This window comes from Pteropus alecto, unplaced genomic scaffold (assembly GCF_000325575.1).
Source record: "Pteropus alecto unplaced genomic scaffold, ASM32557v1 scaffold7, whole genome shotgun sequence".
In the NCBI taxonomy this organism is placed as follows: Eukaryota; Metazoa; Chordata; class Mammalia; order Chiroptera; family Pteropodidae; genus Pteropus; species Pteropus alecto.
In genome coordinates, this window is record NW_006494614.1 from 3,955,988 (window position 1) to 3,982,097 (window position 26,110).

At 37.1% G+C, this 26,110-nt stretch overlaps 1 protein-coding gene across 1 annotated transcript in view; it reads right to left on the bottom strand.

Annotated features, from left to right (window-relative positions):
- The window catches only part of KLHL32 (kelch like family member 32), a 176,857-nt gene that overhangs the window by 28,767 nt on the left and 121,980 nt on the right, over positions 1 to 26,110 (bottom strand). Inside the window, exon 8 of the mRNA XM_015600301.2 lies at positions 5,205 to 5,931. Coding sequence (XP_015455787.1) covers positions 5,205 to 5,931 — 727 coding nt within the window. The remainder of the gene's footprint in view (positions 1 to 5,204; positions 5,932 to 26,110) is intronic.

Genomic DNA, 26,110 nt, shown 5'->3' on the forward strand with positions numbered 1-26,110 from the left:
TGCTCTCAGCATTTACCAATCAAAGGATGCCCCTATTCCCTTTACCTTCCACTTCACTTTCTCCTTTCCCTTATCTACATATTTTCTTAATGTATTCCTATCTTTAAAAAAAAATGTCCCTTCCTTTGAGCCTTTTTATTCTACCTTCTTTTTCTAGATTCATCTAGAAACTTCTTTTTTTTCCTTCCTACTCTTTTTTTTTCCCTAAAGCCAAAATGCTATTTATTAATTTATAATGAAAAAAACCATGCTGTCACATGGACCTGAAATATTTGTGTACCTAGAAACAGCACATTCTCTCCCTGCAGGCAGGAGCATCACGGTTGGAAAGTTGTCTGGTAAGCTCAGATTCAGGGAGTGAAGGTTACATCATATCCCAACCTCTTGCAAACCTGCAGTTTGCACTTTCTCACTTTCCATTCACACCTTCAACCACTCAGTGCATCCTAGCTTCCACCTTCTTCCACTCCCCTGAAACTGCTTTCTCTGAAATTACCAAGGAGTTCCTGATTGAAAAATGCAGAGGAAATATTTTGGATACCTCACCCCGTGCCCTTCTGCTGTGGCTTTGTTTCTATATCACCCCTCCTCCTCTGACCATGCCCATCCCACATTCTCAATCTCTTTCGTGAGTTCCCCCGGGGCATTGGGAGGGGTTCAGTCTTGGGTAGGAGGAGGGACCTCTCAAGCTCTAAGCCTCGAGGGTAGGAGACAATGCCGGATGTGGACATAGGTGAGCTCACAGGTGAGGGGCAGGAACCTGAGGAGGTTCCTTCTGCTCCCTCTGCACCTTCCTTGCCAATGTTTCCCAACCTTCTGCCCTTGGTTCCTTCCAGACAACCTCTCGCCCATCAGTCTCCTCACATTTTCCGTGGCCTCACTGTATCTCAGCAGATTTGCTGTGAGAAAGAGAAGGCAAAGTCCTCTCTCTAAGTCTGAGGGGAGGGCGTTTTGAGGAAAGTGAGGAAGTTACAGTCAGTGAAGGACAGTGGGTAACACACTAGTGGTAGGGTATAGAGCAGTCTTGGGGAGCTGAGTATGTACCCATACCAGCCCTCCTGTCCTCTGGCCTTCCACAGGGCTCAGCTGCACAGACACAAGTGGACCACTGGGTTTGTCTGACATTGTGTGCTTGCCAGAGGGCAAGAGAATCATTGAAATAGTTGGACCATGAAGCCAAGGCCCAAGGACAGGGAGGGTTAATGGGTGAGTGGGAGGTAGCCAATAGACTTGAGGCCAAATTAGGCTGAAGGTGCTACAGACTTGTGAAACCTCTCATGCCCCTTGCACAAATTACTTCCTACTTTGCACTACTTCTGTATCTTGGATATACTTCTATTATCACTGTAGTGTATGTTATATAATCATCTGCTTTAAAGTCTGCTCCTTCTATTATATTAAGAGCCCCAGCATAAGACCTATGTCTTACTCTGTTGTTCTAGCACTAACCCAGAACAAGACTTAATGAGGATGGAAACCCTGCACAGCATCTCCTGGTTGGTAAAAAGTGGAGCAAGTTTCACGTGTGTGATGGTAATCTGTGACCTTAGTGAACCACAATCCAGCCTCTGCCATGACACTTATTAATTCCCAATATCTTATATATGATTTTTTTAGATATAATTTTTTTGCACAGGTAGAGCAAATCTAAAGCTCTAGTAGTTTTAAAATGTTAATGAAATTTTACATTGTTCTAATTTTAATGAATTCTAGAAAAGCAAAAGTCCCTTTAGTAGGTTTGAATAAATTAAAGTTATTTCAAATGGGGCAATGCAAGCTTCATCTAAATTTAATCAAGGTGAAACATATTTTCTAGGGAGTTAAGAAAGCTTTAACAAATGTTCTTTCATTAATGAAATATCTGCACAACTCTTTGATTGTCAGCTCCTAGAGGGCAGGAAGGATATTTGCTGAATTAATCTTATTTATCTATGAACCATCACTAGACTTAACAAGGATGTAGCATTCACCAAAAGAATAAGAAAGCACTAAATACTGCTTTTGAGTAAATGCAGTAACATTTGTCTTACTTTTAAAGTTTTAAAGCACTAATTTTGTGGTTACCTTCTCACTGTCCTGCTGCCATTTGACAAAAATGAAAAGGAAAATGTTCTGCAAGATGAGCTTGGAATTTTCACTCACAAAAAAAGGATCTTTTAAGTACTTCACAAACATTATCTTACAATGGAGAGCAAACCTTTCAAAGCGCAATTGAAGGATATTTAATGTTTATTTTACTTCAGTATTGTGAATTTCAAGCAGAAATGATGTGGAGCATTTGTGAATTGAGTCACAATGTCAAATGCTACAGGAGCCTGTAAAATCTGACTGTCTCTAACATCTTAAATGTTAACAGGTATATTCATACAGCCTGATTCTCTGAATTCATTTCTGCTTGTCTCACTTTAAAAACCATGGACAGGTTTCAAGGTGTCTTGACCCCAAAATGAACAGAGAAAGGGAAGGGGGTGTGTGGAGGAAGTGAGCATGCTAGAAATTATGAGTCTCTAAAGAAGCATTCATTTTGTGTTCTACAGAACAAAATTAAGGTACTAAGATCCACATTCTATAATCCTTACTACCTTCACCTGAGGCAAAGCTTGCAAAACACCAGAAGTGTGCCAATAACCCAACCTCCAACAATTAAATTGGAAATACTTGATTATTTGGTAAAGGATAAAGAATAGCCTCAAACATTTTCGTCTGCTCCAATAAATCAGGGTAGCACTTCGGAACCAGCGATAGGGTGAAACAAACCTGTCTTTTTTTTTCCAGGGGCCCATTAGCAAATCTAGTCGCCCCTCCCTATCCATGGTTAGATTCACAATTGATTTATTATAATCTGGTCCTGAGGAAAGAGGCAGACAACTGAAGGTATTAGAAATGTCACTGGTGATTTCCTCTTCTTCCCAATTAAAGGTATTGTACTGTACACAGGAAAGTGAGTTTTTCATCTCAAGTACACAGTAGGGAGAAACAAACCTGAGAAAATTGTGATTGTTTTCATTAAGTATGGTTAACACAGGCAGCATGTATTGGTGCAAAAAAGGAACAAAGAAAATGTATTTCCTTTCACAGTAGGAGAAAAACAAAGTGATATAGCAATAAGATCTGTAATAAGTTGATACATTTAATAAAATGGAAAAGGCAATATACAGACCCTTATTGAAAGAGAAGTCAGCTTGATACCAGGATGATAGATCTAGCTTGTCTAAGATAAGTTTCTGTGCTTTCTTAAGGCCTCACTAAAGCAGGTATTAAGTAGGCATATCTTTAAGATTAGGTAAGGAAACTCCAGTGTTTTTTAAAAAGCTAGTTTTATAGCCAAAAAAATTAAGAAATACTTATGAAAATATTTATGAGAAATCTGTAAATAATTTAGAAACGTGTTAATGTAGGAATGCAGTACCATTAACAGATGAAAATTAAATGAGTCAATGGAAGGAATGAAAATTAGAAGAAAATATAAATTACACTGAGATCACACATTGTTTTATCTAAGTCAAATACAGGGCTGTTCCTTCTATTAGCAAAGGTGTATTTTAGCTAAATTTGAAGTTTCTTCAGCAAACTAATGGGAGATAGTCCTGGTGTTTTTTCTTAACTACTGAAACATATATTTTAAAAAAAGGGAATAAGTCACCAGACAAATGAGGCTTTTATTTAAATATATCTACATATACTAACATATACACTCATATCTATTGTTTATTCAGCACATAGGACCAGTAATTGTTGGGTCCACCTCATTATCCTCTTCCTTAGTCCAAATCTTAGCTTCATTCATAATTGCCAAACACTTAAGCCCTGACCTAAGTTTTTTCGATGAAATTACCAATAACTGAGGCACTATCTAGGCTGTCTCCCTGGTTATTGAGGATAACAGAAGGAAAAAAATGGGCAGAGTCCAAATGGATTTAGTTTAAATGTAAGAGACAATTTTGTCAGCGCAGATGTTAAATAACGAAGAAGTTTTCACAGGTGAACTTAAAAATGATGGTTTCTTCCAAGTACAAACATCTCAAAGTTACTCAAAGTATAGCAGGTCCTCAAATAATGTTGTTTTGTTTAAGGTCGTTTTGTTATAACATTGATGAGATGCCACAGGAACTTAACTCTTGTTTATGTAAATTAGCCGATAGAAAAGCTGGTTTCGTTATACATCGTTTCACTTAAAGTCGCAACACCTATCAACATTAAGTGAGAACTTACTGTATTTATTTGATTTTCCTCTTTGTCTTTGACATGGAAATTCAATAAGTTCCGTTTGGGTTACAAAATTATTATCCGCCAACTAAAGAGAAGATACAACTTTCTTCCCTGATAGGTAAACCTTTCAAAGGGAAACTTTTTATGTCTTTTCAATAATGGAACTGGAAACACAGGCTAATAATAATGTGATCTTGATACATATGCCTCACAGACTCCTGTACAAGTGAAAAAGCAACTGTGAGGGGTTTGAAGGTGTATGTGGGTGTGGATGAAATAAGACTGGCAATGAGTGAATAATTGCTGAAGCTAGGGTTATGAGTACATGGAGTCCATTATACTAGTCTCTCTACTTTTCTCATAATCAAAAGATTTTTAAAAAAGTAAAAGAAAAGAAGAAACTAAAATAATAGTATCCCTCAAATAATCAGGAAGAATGGGAGAGTAAATAGGAATGAAAGATTAGGATGGCATGAGTAACTACACAGTTAATACAAAATGTTATTTTAGCCAATAATTTAAATCCTTTCCTTCAATACATAGCGATGCTCTTACCTGGATATATACCCATTGCTACACTCATTCAAATGAGTTTACTGGGCTTTTATTTCTCCTGCCCTGTCTCTGATGAAAGGCTCCTAGTCAGGCAGCCCAGGGTGAAAGTAAAAGCAAAGGACCTGGATATCTACAAGGCACACAATATATATAATCCATGAATATCAAAAACTGACAATCTAAACAACAAAAGGTTTAGTAGAAAAAGGTGTGATGAGCCATTAATTTCCATCTTGAATTTTTACTCCACTAATCTGTCAGGAAGTCACAGAAGTCAATTACATTGCTCTGTATAGAGTAGGTGCTCAACAAATAAATGTTAATTAGCTAAATGGCACCCTTGGCTCATTCATTTCATGACACTAACAAAGCTTGACTTTTAAATTTATGCCACAATGGAAGTGTTTTTAAATAAATCCAGTATATGAGGCATGTTCTACCTGATATCCAAAGAAGACCATCCGCCACATATCCAGCGTGACATGAAAGGGATCGGTCAAAGGACTGCACGAAAGTCCATTTGTTCTTCTTGGGGCAATATCGCTCAACTGTGGGCAGAACCTGGCGCAGTTCATTTCTGCCCCCAACTGCATAGAGGTATTCATCCATGGCGCCCAGCACAAAATGCTCCCGGCAGTTTTTCATGGGTGCTATCTCTGCCCAGGAATTACTGCGGGGGTCATAGCGACAGGCAGTCCTCACGGCACACGTCCGGCCACTGGCATGCTCAACTTCCCCTCCTGCTACAAACAGGAAGTCCCCCATGACTGCCACACAGTGGTGGCTCCTTCCCACAGGCATGGGGGCCAGCTCACTCCAGTTGGCAATGGCAGCTATGAGAGCATTCTCTTGATCAACGGGATTGAAGTACCGAAGTTCCTTGACTTTACAGACTTCACGTTTTTTCCCACCAATGATATACAGAGTGTCTGACTGGAACCTGGGTTTGGTCCTGCAAGTCTGCCACACGGGCTGTGCATAGATGCTCTGGTGGTATTCCAGGGCCTCATTGACCAGAGCTGTTGCGGTCTCACTTGCCTGGACGAGGGGGTGGGACAAGGCAACAGTATGTAGAGTATCCACATCCATCAGGCCAAAGCGGATATACTGCAAGAGCTCATCCATGTACTGGTAATGGCAGTTGTGTTCCAACCACCTCACGGCTAGCTGAAACAGAGGGAGGTAGATGAGAAGAGAACAAAGGTAAGAAAGAGAGCCACAGCAATGGCATTAGGCAGGTCACCATGTATTCTTCCAGGCACTTCATAATACATTGTTTTCTTAAAAAACCATGTAACACTGGAATCTTCTGATACCCAGTTGAGGATTTTTAATATTTTCTATATTAGCCAAAAAATAAAAAAATCACAGAAGAACTCAAAACTTTGTAGGAGTTAAGAACAATGTTAAGCAACAGTGATGGGGACTTAAGGTATCACTTGAAGTGAACAATAATCATTTTCAAAGAAGAAAACAGCCTGTCCCTTTACGTCTCATGCATGAGAGTCTTGGCACATCCCATCCTCAGGAAATGGCAACGGTGAGCAGTGTCATCACAGCTCACACAATATATGTCACCCATGAGACAAGGCGCTGTATCAATACAAGTAATGTAAGAAAATATGATATCATCTGAGACCACAGGGCATACTTGAGAGAAAATCAATATTACACTAGTAGAATGATTCAGAAAGAAAAAGGACTTTTTCCCCCTGCCCCTTCAGTAGATATATCAGTGAGGAAGCAAGAGAAGAAAAAGAAAGATTGCAATCTATTGATTTAACTTTTTTTCTTAATTACTTCTCATCTTCAAGACAGTTGTTGTTTGCTTATATAAGATACCAGTAATTTGTTAGAACCATTTTCACAGAAACAGTATATAGAGGAGACTATCTTTGTTATTATGAATGCAATAGCAGAATGTAATCCTAACCTTTTTGTTTAGGTCTAGATCTCTTTCAAAAAGGAAAGGAGTAAGAACTTTTGGTTAAAAATAGAATCCCTTAAAACTAAAGCAGGTACATTAAGTCATCAATAACAAACTAAATAGTTTAGAAAAATACCATCGACAAAAAACCAAGTCACATTATGGAGCACCTGAAGTAATTTAATTAATTTGACTTCACATTTAAGTTTGGCAAACCTGCCCACACACCAGCATAAAGAAGTTTATCTAATATCTCTGGTCGACATATTTAAAACACTATTCTTAGCAGCACTTTATAAAACTCGATCTCCTGACCAGTAGTCCCCCACCTTTTTTGGTACCAGGGACCGGTGTTCCTATGAGAATCTAATGTCTGATGATTTGTGGAGCCGAGGTGGTGATGCTGGCACTGGGAAGCGGCTGCAAATATAGATTAAGCTTTACTCGCTCTCCTGCCACTCACCTTCTGCTGTGCAGCTGGGTTCCTAACAGGACATGGACAGTTATCAGTCCATGACCCGGAGTGTTGGGGACCCCTGTCCTAGATAATATTAATGTGGATCTGAAGGAATTAGCATGAAAAAGTCAAACAATGAATTAGAATACTGAATCATTTTGTCATGCTTTCCTTGCTTTCTAACTAATGGAATTGGGGTCCTAGGCTTTCTTTTTCAGCTGATGCGTATCACTGAGGAAAAGTCTACAGAGGGAGTGAGAAGGAAATGTAGTGCTCTCGAATCATGAGCTGGGTTTCATCTGGTGAAAAAGATCACTAAACACTCGAAGCGCTAGATGATTTCAGATCTTCAAAGTTTCTGTGTCCATTTGACAAATGGCTCCAGTAGGCGATGCATATTTTGGGCTTATCTTTTTAGCTTCTGAACAAAGAGAAAGTAGGAAGTGAATTCACTTCCAATATGCACTGAATTGTATCTTTTAATGAATTACATAGTTTACAGAAATGACAAAAGAATGTCACTGGGTGCAGAATAGCCTACTAATGCCAAGGCAGACATTGTGGAAGGCAGATGAATGACACTCCAGCTGTGTTTCTAGGAACTGGCATTTTAATTTAATTAAGATACCAACCTGATTTTAAAAATCTGTATATGGTAACATTAGTAATAATCAAAGATATTGCAGAAGAAAAACATCAATCATCAATTACCAGGTCTCTGCCAAAGTGGTGAGAGTTCTCATAGGCAACATCCTGATTTTTTCTCCACCCTAATTTTAGAAATTTCAAGGGATGAGGTTCCAAGTACTTCCCTGGTAAAATAATTCAACAACTTAATAAATGATTTTCCATTCTTTGCCCACAGAGCTTTCAAAAGTTATCAGGGATAAAGTCATCTCACTCAAGGTCATTTTTCATGTACCAGGTAAATTTTTTGAAGCTTAATCTTTGATATTGCTCCTATTTTAATGAAGTGATTCCAGCTGCTATTGCTTTGCAACAAATTTTTTACATCCTAATATTTCTGTATCTTTCGTATGGATACGATAGGAAACAGCACTAGACAAACATTAGGTAAATATCCACGTGTCCATAGCCTCTTTTTATAGCATAGTGTTGCCCATTTAATTATTTTTCTCTTTCCTCATAAATCAGATCTTCCTGTACCATAATCAGTCTTGTAGCCCATCTCTTGACACTCTCTGGCTTATCTTTATCTTTCTAGCAGTGTCACTGTGTGAGAAGTATACAAGCCACAGCTGGGCTCTCTGCCTTTAAGAAATATCTAATGAGTCAAATCAGCAGTGGAAAAGTGACCACCGTGATCTATCGCTGATTAAGTTCTGGTTTTCTGTCTATTTGCACCTCTACATGATATATACACATGTATCAAGATGCTTTCCATGTTCAAATTCCCCCAAAACTATGTATTACAGAATATTTTGTGCACACACATTTAGTTTGCATTTTCTTGGGATAATTTTTATCTTATTTCTTGCCAATATTTCTAACTTCTCACACACTTTATATAACTTTCACACCTTTATCACTTATAAATATTTTCAGACTACATGAGTCATGTATACTTGGGTTTATCTTTTCTTCAGATCAAAGGTAAATATAATTTACAATTACTTATTCTGCCACCAACTTCAAACCATTCTCGCCTGGATAGAATGTTATTTATAGATTTAAATCCAGTGCCTCTCAAACCTAACATGCACACAAATTATTTGAGGCTTCTGGTCAAAATGCAGATTCTGATTTAATAGGTAAAGTGAAGAGGACTGGGAGTCTGCATTTTTAACAATCTCCCAGATGATGTGTATGACGCTGGTCCATGGAACACACTCTGAGTAGGAAGGCTTTATGAAACAGTAAATTGCTGTCTTATTAGGGTAGAATAAGTATGTATTTCAAATTTAAGAAGTTTTAAATCAGATAAAATCTAAGTAGGATGCTTTAGTAAAGATATAAGACACTTGTAGTTTAATATTATGCGTAAGATAGCATATTTCTTAACAGTAAGGTATGAGTAAGACCTTATTAGAGGTAAGACAGCATATTTTGAGACTTTTGTTCTATAATGTCTATAATGATCTATAATGCCTATTTTGATTTTGATAGCATAAAGTAAGTCATATAAACACTCTGCAGTTTTGCTTTCACAATAAAAACAAACAAACAAACAAACAAATAAATAAATAAATGTAAAAGTGTTATTGTACTTGGTTTTTACTTTCATGAAAGTATAAAAGAGAAAAACCATTGAAACTGTGGCTAACTCTTGTTTATCCAAATAATGAAAGAACTGACAAAAAATGGGTTATTTCAAAATCTCTTCTCCACCATGAACCCCACCACTGCACTCACTACTCACTGTCATGCTGAAGTAAAGGCAAGGTGGTGGAAGAAATCCTGGAGCCTATTTAAGTAAGCAGAAGGCGGATTCATCACAGGGGCATTGCAGAACCTAAAGACCACAGTGTATTCTGTAGTGTATTTTGGTGCTTCTGTTTGAAAATGGTTATTCTAGGAACTGGTGGCTTTTAATGACACTACACTGAGAAAGCATAACCCATAAAATAGAAATCCTATTCTATTTTACTTATTCTGTCATACTGACATCCTCATCACCCTAAACTCTAGCATACTTTAATTGGGAGGAAAATGGAACATATACCAAAAGTCCTATCTCCCACTTTTTTGATGGCAAAGCGAGAGTGGAAAAGAAATCAAGGATTCACTTTGGGTGGATACAGCCAAGAGTACTAAAGAAACAAGGCCATTAGGCAAGATGGTTCCTAAACCATTTGAAACACAGGGACTGTCATCTATCTCCAACAAGTACAGGAGACCTACTAGGCACTCTGCCAGACCTTATCTAATTCATCTTCTTTTAGGAAGCATTTGCTACAGTTTATTCCAAAGTCAACTCATCTCAGCCTCAGATCCTTGAAAAGTACAGTACCTGGCTATTATTTGTTGAGTACATGGAAAATTCTTTACAACTCTTCTTAGTCTAGTTCTCATATTTTTCATGAACAAACAATATCAATCCCTATATATTTTTATTTATCTATCACAGGCTTCAGTTTCCTATTTTATTATCTCATCTTTGTGGCTTCCCTTTAAAGCCCTTAGAAGCTCTCAAAACTCCACATGGCAGCCTGCAATGTACTGGACTTACTTATACAAGGCCCCTGTTTTACTGTCTCAGATAACTGGTGCTGGCCACCTCTATTTGAGATTCTTGGCAATGCAATGAACATCGTAGTCTTTTAAGCCCTCAAATAAATAATAAAACATTAGGGCAAGAAGAAACTTTAGAGTACATTTGGTTCAAGCTTCTCAATTTCATAAATGGGTGTCAAATGCACAAAAGTTATCTGATTTACCCTAAGTCATGCAGCTAATTAGTGGGAAAGCTGGAACTAGAACCCTAATTTTGGAATTATACAACATGTTTTTCTATTATATCACATCATCATTAGTTTTACCTCATGAATTATTTTAAGGTAGAATCCAGGCAAATACACTTAAACCCAAATATAATTTCTGTATTCTCTTTAAGTGTGTTTTTAAAAAAGCATGCTTTGCTTCAAGATAAGTTGACAATGTTTTTTAGTGACCCTCATTTATAGATTACTTCTTCATAAAAAGTAGGTATTTAATGGTATCAATTAAAGAACAAGTATTTAGAGGAAAGGGCATCCTTTGAGTCTTAAATTATTGTTTCACTTTTTATGGAAATGTATATTTCAATTCCAGGTTATTCCTTGTTAACAAAGCCTAGCTCAAAGATATATGGAAAAAAATAATCCCTTCCTTTAGTTTTCTCAGTGTATCCCAACTGACGGCTATTCTATAGAATAAAACACATGATATATTTAATCCTAAACATAAGAATATAAAGCCTAAATTCTACAAATTTTTCTCTAATTCAATTAAACTATGTAATTAACTCGTATGTACAGTATTTGATTTACTATATGTTCAGAAATATATCAATTATATGAATAAATATTACATTCCTAACATTACAAGTCCTCAAGTTGTGATTCAAATTCCTTTACTGTTCATGCTTGAAGAAACCCAGATAGAAACTGCTGTTTTGAAATTTAAAATTTCTGATCCTTAGAAAAATGCAGCTGTTTTGAAGTCTAATTCTGCTTATATATGTTCATATGTATGTATACTACCCAACTCGACCCCAAAGCAATGACAAAAATAAAAAATCTAACATTCACAGATTTCCTGGAAAATATATGAATTATGATGTCATCCCAAGTCCAAGAATATACATCAATGCATTATTCCATAAAAGTGCCTTTATATCTTGCAAATACAGTTTACCCTTGAACAACATAGGTTTGAACTGCATGGGTCCTTCAGATTTGTAATTTTGCAGCCAAAGATTCAACCAACCTTGGGCTGAAAACAGTATTTTCAATCCACAGTTGGGAATCTATGGATGTGGAGGCCTGACCATATGCACTGTACACATACCACTTAAAGCAAGGGACTTGAGCATCCGCGGATGTTGGTGTACTCAGGGGTTCCTGGAACCAATCCCCCATAGATACTGAAGGAAGACTGTAGTTAAGTTTTTAGGCAGTCAAAAGTTATACATGAATTTTTGACTGCATGGGGTTCAGTACCCCTAACCCCTGCAATGTTCAAGGGTATATACAGAAATGCCCTTCTCATCAGGTGAGTGATCAAATCTTTTTAAACAACACTAACACAAGATAAAGCCCTTACAACATTATCTAAAAGCGATAACTATTTCTTTGCCTTGGTTCACAAGTATTATTTTTCAAGGAAAAGGATATTCTAACCACGGAACTCATCAGCCAGAGCTGAGTAGGCAAGGACTGGTATTTTTGCCCACAGCCTTATTGTGCCCCCTGGTCAGGGGCAGCTATAATTATTCTCCTACTTAAAACTTGGTTGCAGGCAGCTTTGCTGTAGGGACACACTGAGCACTCCCAAAATTTCCCAGAATTCCATGCTCTGAAGGCACAAGTGTCCTGACATTGAAATAAGCCAGGGTACCAGTCTCCCCGCAGGGCCCAAAATGGCAGCACAAATTCCACATGCCCACAAATTGAGAAACAGACAAAGGAAGGGCACAGGAAAAAACCTACTAAAAAATGAACTGACATTCGGAAACTCTACCAAGGAGCTGGGCCTATTAAAGAACTCTTGAGCAACACGCAGTGGGAAGCCACAGACGCACGTTTTAATAGAATGAGTGACAATGCATACACAGAATTTTTCCTTTCTAAACAGAGTATCAAGCACACTCTCCGTCTTCCAATCCATGTCCTTCGAAAGAAGCTGCATTGACAGTTACACATTATATGAAAGTATACTATTTTATATATCATTTTATAATGCTGTAAATTCTAATAAACATAAATATAAAACTTTAGCAAGATACTACTTTACTATTACATCCAGTTTCTTTAGATGACGAATGTGGAAAATCTCCCTAGTGGCAGTGAGCAGGTGCTGAGAATTGTCATGGTAAGCTGCATAGATGCTCATCTCTTTAAAGTGAGTCCTGGAAGGCCCAAATAGTGACATATTAAACCAGAATAATGACTGCCACTGAGAGGAAAATTCATACTAATTAATAAATGCACCAAATTTTGTAGCCATATTCTATTCTTTGAGAATAAAAATTTTCTGTTCAAAAAGACATCCCTATCAAATCCAAAAGCACCAAAACTAGGGACTCAGGATCAGAGCATTTTCCTCTACCAGAACATGAAAATGTTACCAGGGAGAAATATTAAAAATTATAATGGTGCTCACTTGAGTGCTATAATTAAAATCGTGTCAACATTTTCTTATAAAACATTTTTCAAAGGAGGTTGCACATAAACCATTATAGCTAACTACAGTCTTATATAAAAAACATAGGCTATTTTTTCCTCTAAGAAATATATTTTGATAGAATCAAATCTGATGAGGCCTTAGGTTCATACTGTCAGAAAAAAAGACCTGACAGATTTTAAAAAGAATTTTCAGCTTAGGAGATATGATAATAACACATATTCTTTCATCATTCATTTAAAACTTCATAAAATTGGAACATAGGCAAATGCTATTATTTTTACCTTTAGCATTAAATTTGTGCCTGATAATACTCTATTTTTTCAGATTGTATAAATCACCTTTTACTAAAGATTTCCATGGAGAGGAACAGTAATAGGTTTTTTAGAGGTTTAAAAAAACATGATGTATATGACTTATGATCAAATGGCTCAGGAAAACTCCCTCCCCTCCTCTAGATATCTATCTATCTATCTATCCTAGACATATATCTAGAGATATATCTACCTTTATCTATACCTATATCTATATTATATCCATCCATCTATCTATCCATCCATCCATATCGGGAGAGAGACAGAGACAAAACATATGATAAAGCAAATGAGGTAATTTGTTTAAGAAATCAGCAAATCATATGGGTGTTCTTTGTACTATTCTTATTCTTGCAACTTTTAAGTTAAAAAAATACATACTGCAGAGCACCAAAAGCAAGATTCCTTGAAACCAAGAGTGTCTCTTTCCCATAACAGGGACAAACACCTAGGACTAGTGGAATCACAATGAAAACTCCCCTGAGGCCTGCCACATTTAAGTTTCAGGTATTTAGAAGTACAAATAAAAAGTGACCTGAGTTGTCTTTGGGTTCAGTCTTGTAACACAGCGGATTTTTTTAAAGGTACACTGTATATCAAGATGAAGAGAAAATAAAGATAGAAAAAAAGATGAGGTTAGTATATTGTGATGTCCTTTCTACCTGTGAGACTTGGCCACCAATTTAAGCTGGTGTTTGAAAAGTCAATACAAAGAGCAGCATGAGTACAAGGCTGACGTTGAAGCAGTCACTAGGCTTCTCATCTGTATAATGAATGAATTGATGAGAGAGTCTCTTCTGCCTACAGGATATATGTCACATGTGGATCCACCAAAAAGTAGTATTTTAAAATTGAATTCTTCAAAATTCCTATAAATGGGCGAGGCAACCAAAACTAATCATTGCGTCTAGCATCCAAGCTGCAAATTTCCATAGCAGTTTTTAGAAATCTCTTATCAGGAAAACAAAGCGATATTTCTGGCCCATAATTCTGTACTCACTAGAAATACAGGCATGCATGTGTGTACATAAAATTGCATGTGCACTCAGGCCCACGGGCATAGAATCAGGTAACATCATAGTCCTTTTCTCCATGGGAACAACTTTGTTCAGACCATATTACCCCACTTAATAGATATTATCTATTTTAAAATAAAACAACCCCAGTCAAAGAATGCAACACACATTTCAACTGTTTTAAGATATTATTTATTTGTTTAGAAGCCCATAATGAGATTTTATATGTAAATGCAAATATTCTGTAAAGTAGTCACATAAATTTTTACCTCATGACTGCCTTTATTTAAGAATACCATCCCCATAACTAGAAAATATAAAGTTTTTTAGATGGGAAGACTATCCCACAGGACAACAAAGACAACTAACATCACATGTGCCAACAATGTTGCAGGGAAAATAAATGGGACCCATTCTTAGTCTCCTCATATTTGAGCAGAATACAGAAACAATTAGAAATAACTTTTTATACTTCCCCTCCAATGGTCTGGTAATGATTTCTAAGCCAAAAATTAATACTTATCCATCTAATCATTGATGGCGTCAGAGTATTACTTGATAGTGGACTGAAGGCATGAGACTTCTAAGTAAAATGTTAAGTGTTGCATATTTATAGATATCTTTCTATATGTAAAAGATGACAACATGTGGTCATCTATTCGCACCTCGCAATATTAAAATTATATTGTTAAAATAAAACTGAAAAATGAGAGAAAACCAATTTGGTCAATAAAAGAATACAGCTGTATCCCACTGGCAACATGGACTAGAGTGACCCTACATGGATCACACCATTTCACATTATTTTCCAGCTACTGCATGCAATGAGGATGTATTATCAGGGTGAAGTCAGCTGAAGTGATCAGGGAAATCCTGGCACTTAATATCTACCACTAAGTGGTACATGCCCATGGAAGTGAATGTGACACAATGAAAAGGAGGCAGGATTTGATGTTGAAAGACCTGTTCCTGCAACTTAATGTATTTGAACATTTATGAAAAACGCCAGCATATTAAGGCTCAGTTTTATCATCTGTAAAACAAAGACGATATTAGACCATGGGGTCTATAGAAGACTGAATGAGATAACATGTGAAAGTGCTTGGTAAACTGTGACATTTAGAAAATATACAAAAGTAGTATGATGCCAATGCACAACCAGGAGATGGAGCTAATCTTCAAATCAATTATCCTTTTGAATTCATGACAAAGCCAGCACATTCTCACTATTCTTATATAACACAATATTGTGCAATATTGATATAGATTTGAGAGATTGCTATAGTTGACAAGAAACTTGCTACACACTTCACATGCCATAAAGTGATAATAAAGTAATAATAAAAGCACGGCAGATAATCCGTTGCAAATTATAAACTAGCCTTTATGATGAGCCCATTTTCACTCCAGTGAATTCAGTAATTATAACCAAGTTATTTAAGGCCTTTGGCTTTATTAAATCCCAAGTTTAAAAAGCATGAATAAAGGAATACATGAGTGAGTGAATGAATGAATGAGTGAGTGAGTGAAAAGAGGGATACAGACATAAACCTAGTTGCCTCTGCATAACACCTAGTGTATAGTTACTTTCTTTACTTGGCTTGAGTCCCCCATTAAAAATACTTGAATTCATGTCCACGAATACCCTCAAATCTCAACTCAGTTAACTTAGTAGTAAGGAAAAATATGTATAAACTAAGCTATCCAGCTTAAGATAACTAAAATAATGATTGTCTGAGTTGATTACTTTTCTTGTTTTACGGCTCTGGGGAAATGATATAACTGTGAATCTTTTCATTTAGTTTTTTGATTTGTCCATTCTTCGGTTTTTTTATGGAATGTCCATTATATGCCAGGAAGTTAGTTGGTGAGAAAGAGGATTTTAATCAGCACATATATATGCATTCTTATTTGCCATTCACTTCCAAGCTCTATTAACATTATAAAACTCAAAGCTTACTAGATCTTGAGTGTCTTATCATATCCCTGTAAAGTATACTTACGGACTATGGAATTGGGAGGAGAAAGTCCTGCAAATCTGGAAGTTTCAATCTACTGTAGGAAGATTTGCAAACACGTGAAAATCACCTTTTTATGTTACCATTTCATTCATGAGTATTTTAAATATTGCTGGGAAATTCATAAATGTTGACTTTTTAAAAAGCTATTTAATTTGTAAACATGCCCTGGAGCATCCTGAGAGCATCAAGCCTTTGAATACTCCTTTATGAACTGATTCAATAATAATGAACCAATAGAAGGTTCACTGCATACACACTCTCCTGACATTAAACCTTTAATGACCAAAACGACCTCACAGGCTCAAGCAGCTGCCCCAGGCCACCAATATAAAGTCAAATCCCTCAAATAAGTGGAACTATGATGAATTTGGATGTTCAGAAGTACGTAAAGCTACATTTTAGGGCTTAATGTTGGTAGTCTTCAAATTAAAAAAAAGAATCTTCAAAGGTCACTTTAAACATTAATTAAACATTAATTTACAGCTATAGAATATAGTGATTGGGGTAGGGAACCCAGTATCTGAAGCACATGACTAAACATTGTCAAGGGCCACACTCTGCTACCAAGGGATGGAGCTGGTGGGCTGGAGCTGAAGGGCCAAGGCTTACACTCTCAGTGAGTTGCAGAGAAATCATATGAAGGTGATGTCAACCAACTTCATTATGTAAATTTCAGCCTGGCTGCTGATGTTTAAATAGAATATTTCACACTGCATTCTCTAATTTTATTTCATCATAGTATAAATAAGTGGGGAACAATGAATCCTCTATTTGCACTTTGTAACACCTTTGAATATAATACACAAGTATTATTTTGTCAAAGAAGATACACACTTCAGCACAATTACTATACATTTTTAGGGATGGGGGAAGCGGCTGCTTAGAGAGCAAGTCTGTAATAGTTATGTAGGGAGGATAGATATGTGGAAAGATGGGCCCAGTACAGGAGAACCAGTGGCTTGACAATCTCAGAAGGCTCATTAGGGAAGAGCAAAGTGCAATGGATGAAAGAATGAGTAGAAAGTAGTAGCCATTTCAAAAGGCTAGACTGAAAGAAGGATCGTGTTTCAGCCCCAGTGCCTGGCACCCTGGAGGAAATCCCTAAGTGTTGCCAGATGAGAGAAAAATGGGAATTATGAGACTGCAATCTGGAGAAATCACAGATCTGGGACAGATCTCCTTTATAATTCTCCTTTATAAGGTTAGGAGAAACAATGTGGCTGAAGAGCAAGGGGAACTTTGAAGGGAGAGATGGGAGGACTGAAAAAGAAAGAGAAACTAGGTCCAATGACCAGGCCCAGCCCTGGGAGCAAGACGAAATTCCAGAATGCCAGCACAGGCCAGGAAGTAAAGTGTGAGATACTCTGGGACCTTCTGAGGGGAATGTCACTGCTGAGGAGATAGAGCCATGGGAACTGAGTCACGTTGAGAGCACTGAGGTGGGCATGCAGTAGAGGGCTTAGGAGGATATAAAAAAAGTCCTTTATTTTGGACATTAGTTTTCTACGGTTAGATATAAAGGGTACAACAGATTGGCAGAAGGTAGGAATCCAGTCAGACTTATATGAAAAATAATTTGAAATAATGAGTTATACTTCTTTTAAGAAGAAACAGTCTTTGCTTGAGTCCCATTAATTTGCAAACAGTGAAATTTATAAAATAAAACCACTCATGTCACAGATTACATACATTAATATTAAAATTAAACCTCGCACTACTTTCTAAATACCAAAAAGGCTTTTGACTGATTTGACTGACACAATTCTCTCCTAATTACCTTTTTATTCTCCATTACTTAAACAAGACAAAACCAATCAATAATTTTACTAAGTATCCCTGAGGGCTATTTTATCCATGCTGTCCACACAGCTAAACAAAAACAATCCCTCATGGTCTAGCATAGTGAAGAATCTGGAGAGACTATACACACACACACACACACACACACACACACACACACACAATCCTATTCTTATTTATTTTAAAATAAATATTTTAAATATCACTGTTACTTAAATAATGCTGCATAAAAACTGTAACTGGATTCAATGACTTAATTCATTTTTGGAGCCTCTTCAGGTGAGAATGAATTATGGCTTAATGACTCTCTTTACCATTCAAAAATAAATAGCTTTTTTTTTAAAACAAGAAATAAATAATGTGAAAATACAACACTTGAAGTAAAATTATAATCATTACGATGCAGTCACTTTAACAGCTATAGACTTAATTGTTTTACAATTGACATGTGAGAAAAAATGTCCAAGGCTAGGGAGAAATATGCTGCTGAATGTTCATGGGAGGGGTGGGGTGGGGATGAAGACAACAGAAATGAAAAAGCAGAACAATGATTCTAGCTCACAGGTGCCTAATCTATGAGACCACTATGCACAGCTTGGAGACAGAAATAAAGGTTTTCCTTTTTTCATTTCCTCTATTTTTCTTTTTTAAAGCACATGCATAAAAGAGGATTGTAATAAGCTGCACATTGTAAACACCAGTATTATTAGGTGCCTGCATCTTTTTTACCTTATGCTTCCAATAGCAACAAGACTAGTTGCTGGATTTATACAAATTGAAGTTTGCAACTTTTAATAACCTTTGTACTTCTGAAATACCTATCTCTCTAGCTCAAACCCTCCCCATGCTTCCCATGGAGGGAAAAGGAGTAAGATGCTACACTTGGAAACAGGAATGCAAAAAACTGTTGTGAGACATGCTAGTGAGTGAAATGTAAGGAGAATGGAACCTGCAATTCCGTGGATGTGGCCGTTCTGAATTTACGACATTTGCTGGTTAGTATATGAAACAGTGCAGAACTGTGTGAGCTGCTGCATTAGCAAACTGGCCAAAGTACACCTGTCATTTATACTTCCCAACTGCACAATCAGAATGGAAACATTTGTTCCATTGGAAGGCAGCGATAAGGATGGATTTTTAAAGTTTTCATTTTTAAGTGAAAATGAAAGAAAAATGCTCTTCTAGATATGTTGTGCCTTTGAGCTCCATCTGAAAAAAAGAAAAAAAAAAGGCAGAGAAAGCTGCTGTGAAGGTCACTGAGTGAAAGAACTTCCTCAGGGCACAGAATAAATTAAATCCCAAGGAAAAAATAAAATGTGATTTCCAGAGTGTGAGGCACAAACTCCAAATGACAATGATTGACAGCCAAACTATATCCGTGCAATATCCAAGACTGCACGTTCTCATTTACCTCAGTGTAGCCAGCAAGCGCCCATTAAACATCCGTCTGATGCCCAAATTAACCTTCTTGGCAAACTGAAAGAGGCACAAACTATCATAATCAACCTTTCATTATCACAGCAGCCTCTAGTTAAAGGGTCAGAATAATTGTGCCATCAGAGCCTTGATTGTTTTCAATCAACAGACGGCTGGAGTGACAGCTCGGTGATGGAGGGGTCTGATGAAACCGCACCAGGCCTAATCAGAGCAGATGAAAGGAAGGCATGATTGGTGCAAATGAACAGTCGTGCCTCTCCTTTTCATTTACAATCTGAAATTACTCTTAAATTTGTGGGGTTTTTTTTTCCTCCCTTATAAGCACCACTGAAAGAATGTTTGACTTATTATGAGTTCTGACAGTGCAGAGTTATAAAACACAGGTAGTGTTATCAGCTGAGGCTTTAAGTGGGTATTCAACATAATTCTAACAAATTCACTCTTGAAAAGCACAAAATGACTAAAAAGGCTTCCAATGACCTAACCTTTCATTGCTGTTTGATTAACAGACCCATTTTTTCTGCTGGCATTCTAAATAGTGAGAAGATAAAACCCAGAGCAGAAATAATCTATAAATGTTTTCTCTCAATTCCACTGCTGTTTGCTTCAGTACTAGTTCCTCTGCCCCAAATCCTTACTGTTCTCAAAGAACATCACATTAAGAGTTCAAAAGAGCTTATCCAGCAGAGGGCATGGATTACACTGGGTTGTTGTTGGTTAAGAACATAGAGCTATACTGGGAACCACAAGAGTAGGAAACGGATGGGAATCCACCAACTCTAATGCTGATATAGCAAAAAGAATATTTGGGAAAAGGAATAAAACATTCTAACAAGCCAGGCTGAATTTGGCGTAAAAGAGATTTGGAGAAAACTGAAACAATATAAAACTACTGTCCACAAACTACAGACATTAACGTCCTTAAAAAATTTAGTGATGACTGGAATATACACTTGGAGTGGCAAATATAAATTTCTAACTTCTATTTTCTTCTTTAATCTTCAGATCAACCAGCCAATCATGAGAGTATTATGATTCAGGTCAGTACTGTAAAACAAAGGAAATTCTTTTAGCTGCGAAGATTAATATGCATCTGTGTGTGTGTGCATCTACCTGTGAGAGTACGTATGGTGTAAACCCCATCTGCCTGTGCGTAAGAGGTAAAGGACGCTGGCTTGGGATTCAAGATAGTTTTTAACCTCTCTACTCAAAATTTCTACATAAGACTTTGGCCATTTTATTTACTAGATTGTGCATCAGAATGATGAAATAGGGATATGTAATTAACAAAGTGAAAAGAAGAGTTATTAAAAACAGCCCAGAGTTTTCCATGCAACATTTAGAAAAAATTTGTTCCCTCATAGCCATACCTCATTTTATGGGTTAATTGCTCACCATGAATGTACCCAGAATGTACAAAATTTCCATAGTCCTACCTACATGTAAATACACTTCAAGCAGGATATTGTTAACTTTGTCATATGATATTCTGTAGCATCTCAAAGTTTTAATTTTGATTATTTTGAGGAGACAATTCTCAAAGGAAGCTATCTGGCAAGTACTTTAAACACTAATATTTTCCAAATCCATCCTTGCTCTACTGCCACTTTCTCAAGTGCCCACATTCTTCAGTGGTCACTTCACTTCTTGTGTGAACTCAGGCACCTTTGGCAAGCTTTACCAATGACACACACTCCAGCACCTCTTGAGGGATGTGTTCTTCTCCCAGTATTATAACGACTTTTTAAGGCACAACTGCCTCCTGTCCAGAAGGGAGTTTGTGTATTGGTCATATAGGAGTGGCTTCTGGATTCAGACAGCACACGAGATTTAAAACAGAATTTCCTCACTGGTTCACAGAGCATGAGGAAGCAAAGCAGGCCAAACTGGGTAAGTACCTATTCTAACCCCTGGAATCTAAAAGGTGTGGAATTAATCATTCTAAAGCACTGCATAGTCCCTCTACATGGCCTAAATCTTACATGAGATAGGAACAGAAAGATTGTTCAGGGGACCTGGCAAATGTGGTCAGTCACCTCTTTGTTTACTTTATTATTTACCCTTTATATTGAGCTTCACTCCAAAGAGCATATAGTCCCAGCAGTGGGCAGAATAAGAAATTGTTTCTAGTCTTCAGCAGGTTCAATATCATTCTTATAGCCAGAGAGAGGGATGCCTACAGTGTATTTACCTCCTAACTAATCATCATCCTTTCTGGATGGAGAGTTTTAGTTTCACTTTCAGCTGTGAGTAATTCCCAATTGTGATTGGCTGACTTATAGTTAATTTAGTACAATTAATGCCAAATTACATTGTAATTCACATAGAATTACAAATTAAAAGCTATATTAAGAGCAAATGAATTAATCAAAATTAATGATATTATGCTCACTTGTTTTAAAGTGTTAATAAGATATATCCTCCTAAAATGTTTAAACTTTAGTGCACCATCCATCACTCTTTCAATTACCTGATTTCCTTGTGTGGCCAGAGGAGGGTATTTCTCATCAACAAGCACACACAAAGAAGATATGTGCATTTAGCCTCCAGATGGCAAGCCTCTTATTAGCTTCTATTCTTGAAGCATAAGTAAGGTCTGTGGCACTTATGGAAACTGACTTATAATACTTCCTATAGACAAAGGGGAACAATGTCAAAAAATCTGTGATATCTATCTTTAGAATCCATCAAGGATTTTTTTCCTTATGAAGATTTTTCTCCTTAATTATGTTTTATCTACCAGAATATTGAAATTTGTTTTCATTCCTGCAATGTGCCATCCTCAATAATGAGGAGGTAGTCAGACTAAGAGAAAGAAACTCACCACAGAGAACGCATTGCTTTGTATTATGGGCGCGCGCGCGCACACACACACACACACAAAATCTAAGAATTATCTTTATCTATGAATGCTGTCCATGTTTTGCTATCTTAGAATGCCCACCTTTCTCCTCCAGGTATGTCATGTTGAGGTGTTCTTCTTTATTTTTGCTTGTAACAAAAGTTCTGGAGGCAGGGGTGGGAGAAGTAGTATGTAAAGATGTCAGTATTCAACAATAAATGTCAAGACTTCTCTTCAGACATCTCTTTTCAATGTAATAATTCCAGAACCTCTGAGCACTCCATGGCTAAGTTTAGATCATCTTTCTTAGAATGCCCAGAATAGGAAATTACTGTGGTCTGATATGGCCAACTGGCATGAACACCACAGTCACTGGACACTCACCTGGTCTTGTAAGGATTCCCATAGAAATAGTCTGGTGACGCTGGATACGGGCCACAGACTCATTTCTATTGGAAACAGATTAACATTTATCAATTATAATAACTCAGTAATTACAATTTATCAATTACAATTTTTCCTCCTATGGAAAAAAAGGGGGGTATGTACAAGTTCAGTAACCAAAACTAACCTCACAGGGTCATCAGGTCAAAATTCCTAACTGGGCAGGTCATGGTGGATAGTTACGCCCCAGGCATATAAAAGGTTTACCTTTACCTTAAGCAAGTCCTCTCCATTGTTTTTGTGCATCTGGTTAACACATCTTTGAAATGCCTCTTTTTCAGACTCCTGGGAGGCTGAAGCACTCTTACAGAAGCAAGTAATCTTGTTAACTATCCTGTACCTTGCTTTCTCCCACCTTCATGTAATCTGTATGTTCTCTCTTTAATTCCAAATGCATAAAAGAAATACCAAAACTGTCATTCTCCAGGGCATTTCAGATCTTACTTCCTGGGAACATTCTTAGTTTTGTTCAAATAAACTTACAAAAATTCTCTATTGGTTTGGATATTTATATCAACACTTCCTTTCTCTTAAATCCTATACTAGACCATCCTATACTAGCCAACTATCAATTTCTGTTGCATAAATTTCTAAATTTTCAATATATTCGGTATAAAATGAAAATATAATGATTAATCATTTCCATTCGTTCCATCCAATCTCTAACACGACCTACAGACTTTCCACCACATGGATTACAGAGCCGCAGCAAAAAATAATGGCGCTCCAGCTTCTCTTTCACACTGATTTAAATCTCTTGATCGGATTTTAAAGTGATCCTCCCTTACAGGCCTTCTCTTCCTGCTTTGTTCTTTATCATCTTGTACCCTGAAAGAATGAAGAGCTATTCCCTACCTCTGTCAGAATTCTCTATCCATTTTTCCTCATCAAAACAGCTAGAGTACCAATTTTCCGGATTCTGATAAAGACCTTCAGCAACACTTTCTTGTACTACTTTTATTGGAGTCCTTTTTGAAAATTCTCACAAAGCTGCACAACAGGTGAAAATGAAAACTGGTAATTTATTAGGAAGTGTATACTGCTGGCTCACTCATTATAGGGTAATAGAACCTCTTTGACTTATGAAAAAATGTATCAGGTACTTTAAATTTCTGTTTTCTTAAAGACTTGGTATATTTAAAGAAAATACAGTGAGACCTACATTGAGACCTATACTATGAAATGAGTCAATCACTTAACCTTTGTGAGCTTCAGTTTCCTCACTTGTTAAAATTTGAGTAATACTTGCCTTATCAATCTTAACAAGGCTGATGAGAGACTCAAGTGAAATTATGTGTGTAAAATGCTTTAAAAATATAAAGCTCTCCAGGATTGTAAAGAATTATTATTGTTGTTATTATTACTGATGAACTTCTGTGCCTAGCCTCGGGGCTTCTGCCTCATGTATAGCTTATAGCTGGGTTTTATTTTTAAATCCTTGATAACCCAGGTAGCAGTGATATTACTGCAGGCCACCAATGCATAAGTAATATTCTTCAGTCATCTTTTTCCTTTGCACAGCAGCAACAACAAAAATATCAGTCTGGAAACAACATGAATCACAATGAAAATTAGAAGCAGAGAACATAAATATGTCATATCTCATAAATCACCTTGTTGTTCTGTTGTGCTCATTTAAAAAAAAAAAAAGAAAAAGAAAAAAAACTAACTCATGGGAATAGCAGCCCATGAATACAAGTTAGGTCTCCTGTAATTTCTGATAATCACTGCCCCTCATAGCTACTTGACAACGCACAGCTCTAGCACTGAGGATTAGCTGGAGCAAAGTCCCTCTGAAATGAACGTGTCATGCATCTAACAAAGGAACACAGCTCAGGCAAACAACAGCAAAGCCACTAGTCAAGCTCCTCGGGGATGAGTCCTCGCAGAGGAATTAGTGACATGTAGATCAGGACAAATGACTAAATATACACTTAGTTACCAAGCCCTGAAATAGTAGCCTTACTCAGTGTCCAGCCGAGGGCTCTCAGAGGATAAGACATCCTCTGGGCACAGCACTATTTGGTATGTGAAGGAGCTTCTGTTTATTCTCCTAACATCTAATAAGAAGGAAATGGAGGTATCCTCATCACTTTTGTAGGAAAGATGGTATGTAACTGAGAGGAACTGGCAGAAGTTTCAGGAAAAAATCAAGAAATGGTACACATTTAGTTTAAGGGATAGCAAGTAAAAAAATAAAACAAGATACCATGAAGATGCCCAGAAAGTGCCCATCTGAAAAAAATAGTAATGACACATGCATATATGAAATTGAATTGAGGAAGAATGGGAATATGATGAAAGCTACCATTTTATTTGGGGTAAGAGTTCTCAGGTCACAGTATTTTATTCCATGTCTAGTTACCAAGGTCCAAGTGTTAAAAATGAGAACACTACTCATGGAAGTTTTTATTAAAAGATCACCTGCAGTCTGATTTCTTTGAGGCTTGGACTGACTATTGGATTAACAATGGTTTGCGAAGCTGTTTAGAAAGTACATGCAACAAACAAGAATTAACAATAAGTAAAGCATTGAAGAAAAGGCAAAAGGACACGGGGTGGTGTCGAAATGTCCAAACAAAAGCATTCCATTTTCCAATGTACCCAAATCATCTGCACATGCCCAAAGTTTGCAAAGAAATCATTAAACTATTTGGTACAGGTCAATCCTCATTGGAAAGGAATCAGGGAAGAGTGGCAGAGGAAAGCTCCACATCGGATTCTAAGACCCATGAAAGCAAGGCCCCATCAGTCCTGTCCACTGCCCAGAACCCGTCATGTAGCAAGTAATGGTAGTCCTCAATAGCACATGATTAGGCAGAGTGAGTACTCAACAACTATTTGAAATGAATGGAAGAATGAATGAAGCTCATGTCACAAAGCAGAATTAGAGTTAGCAACGTGACAAAGACATGGAGGCAGGCAGAGTCGGCCATTCCCCTTTCAATCTACAGGCACTCCACCCGAGAACAGGAATGGTCAAACCCTTCCTAATTTCTTTTAAAGTCACAAGATTAATTTTATTCACCTCCGTGTCCATCACTCCCAAGGTATTTTGAGCTTCTATTATGAATTTAGTGGCTGTAGACCAAAGTGAAAACAGCCTTAAAATTAGAAGACATAAATTTGATTTCTAACTTTGTTAGCTCAGTTTTCCCATTTGTACCACAGGAGAGACAGGAAAGCAAAGCAATGATGAATGCAGAAGCATTCTCAAACCTGTGACATGATATTCAATTATGAT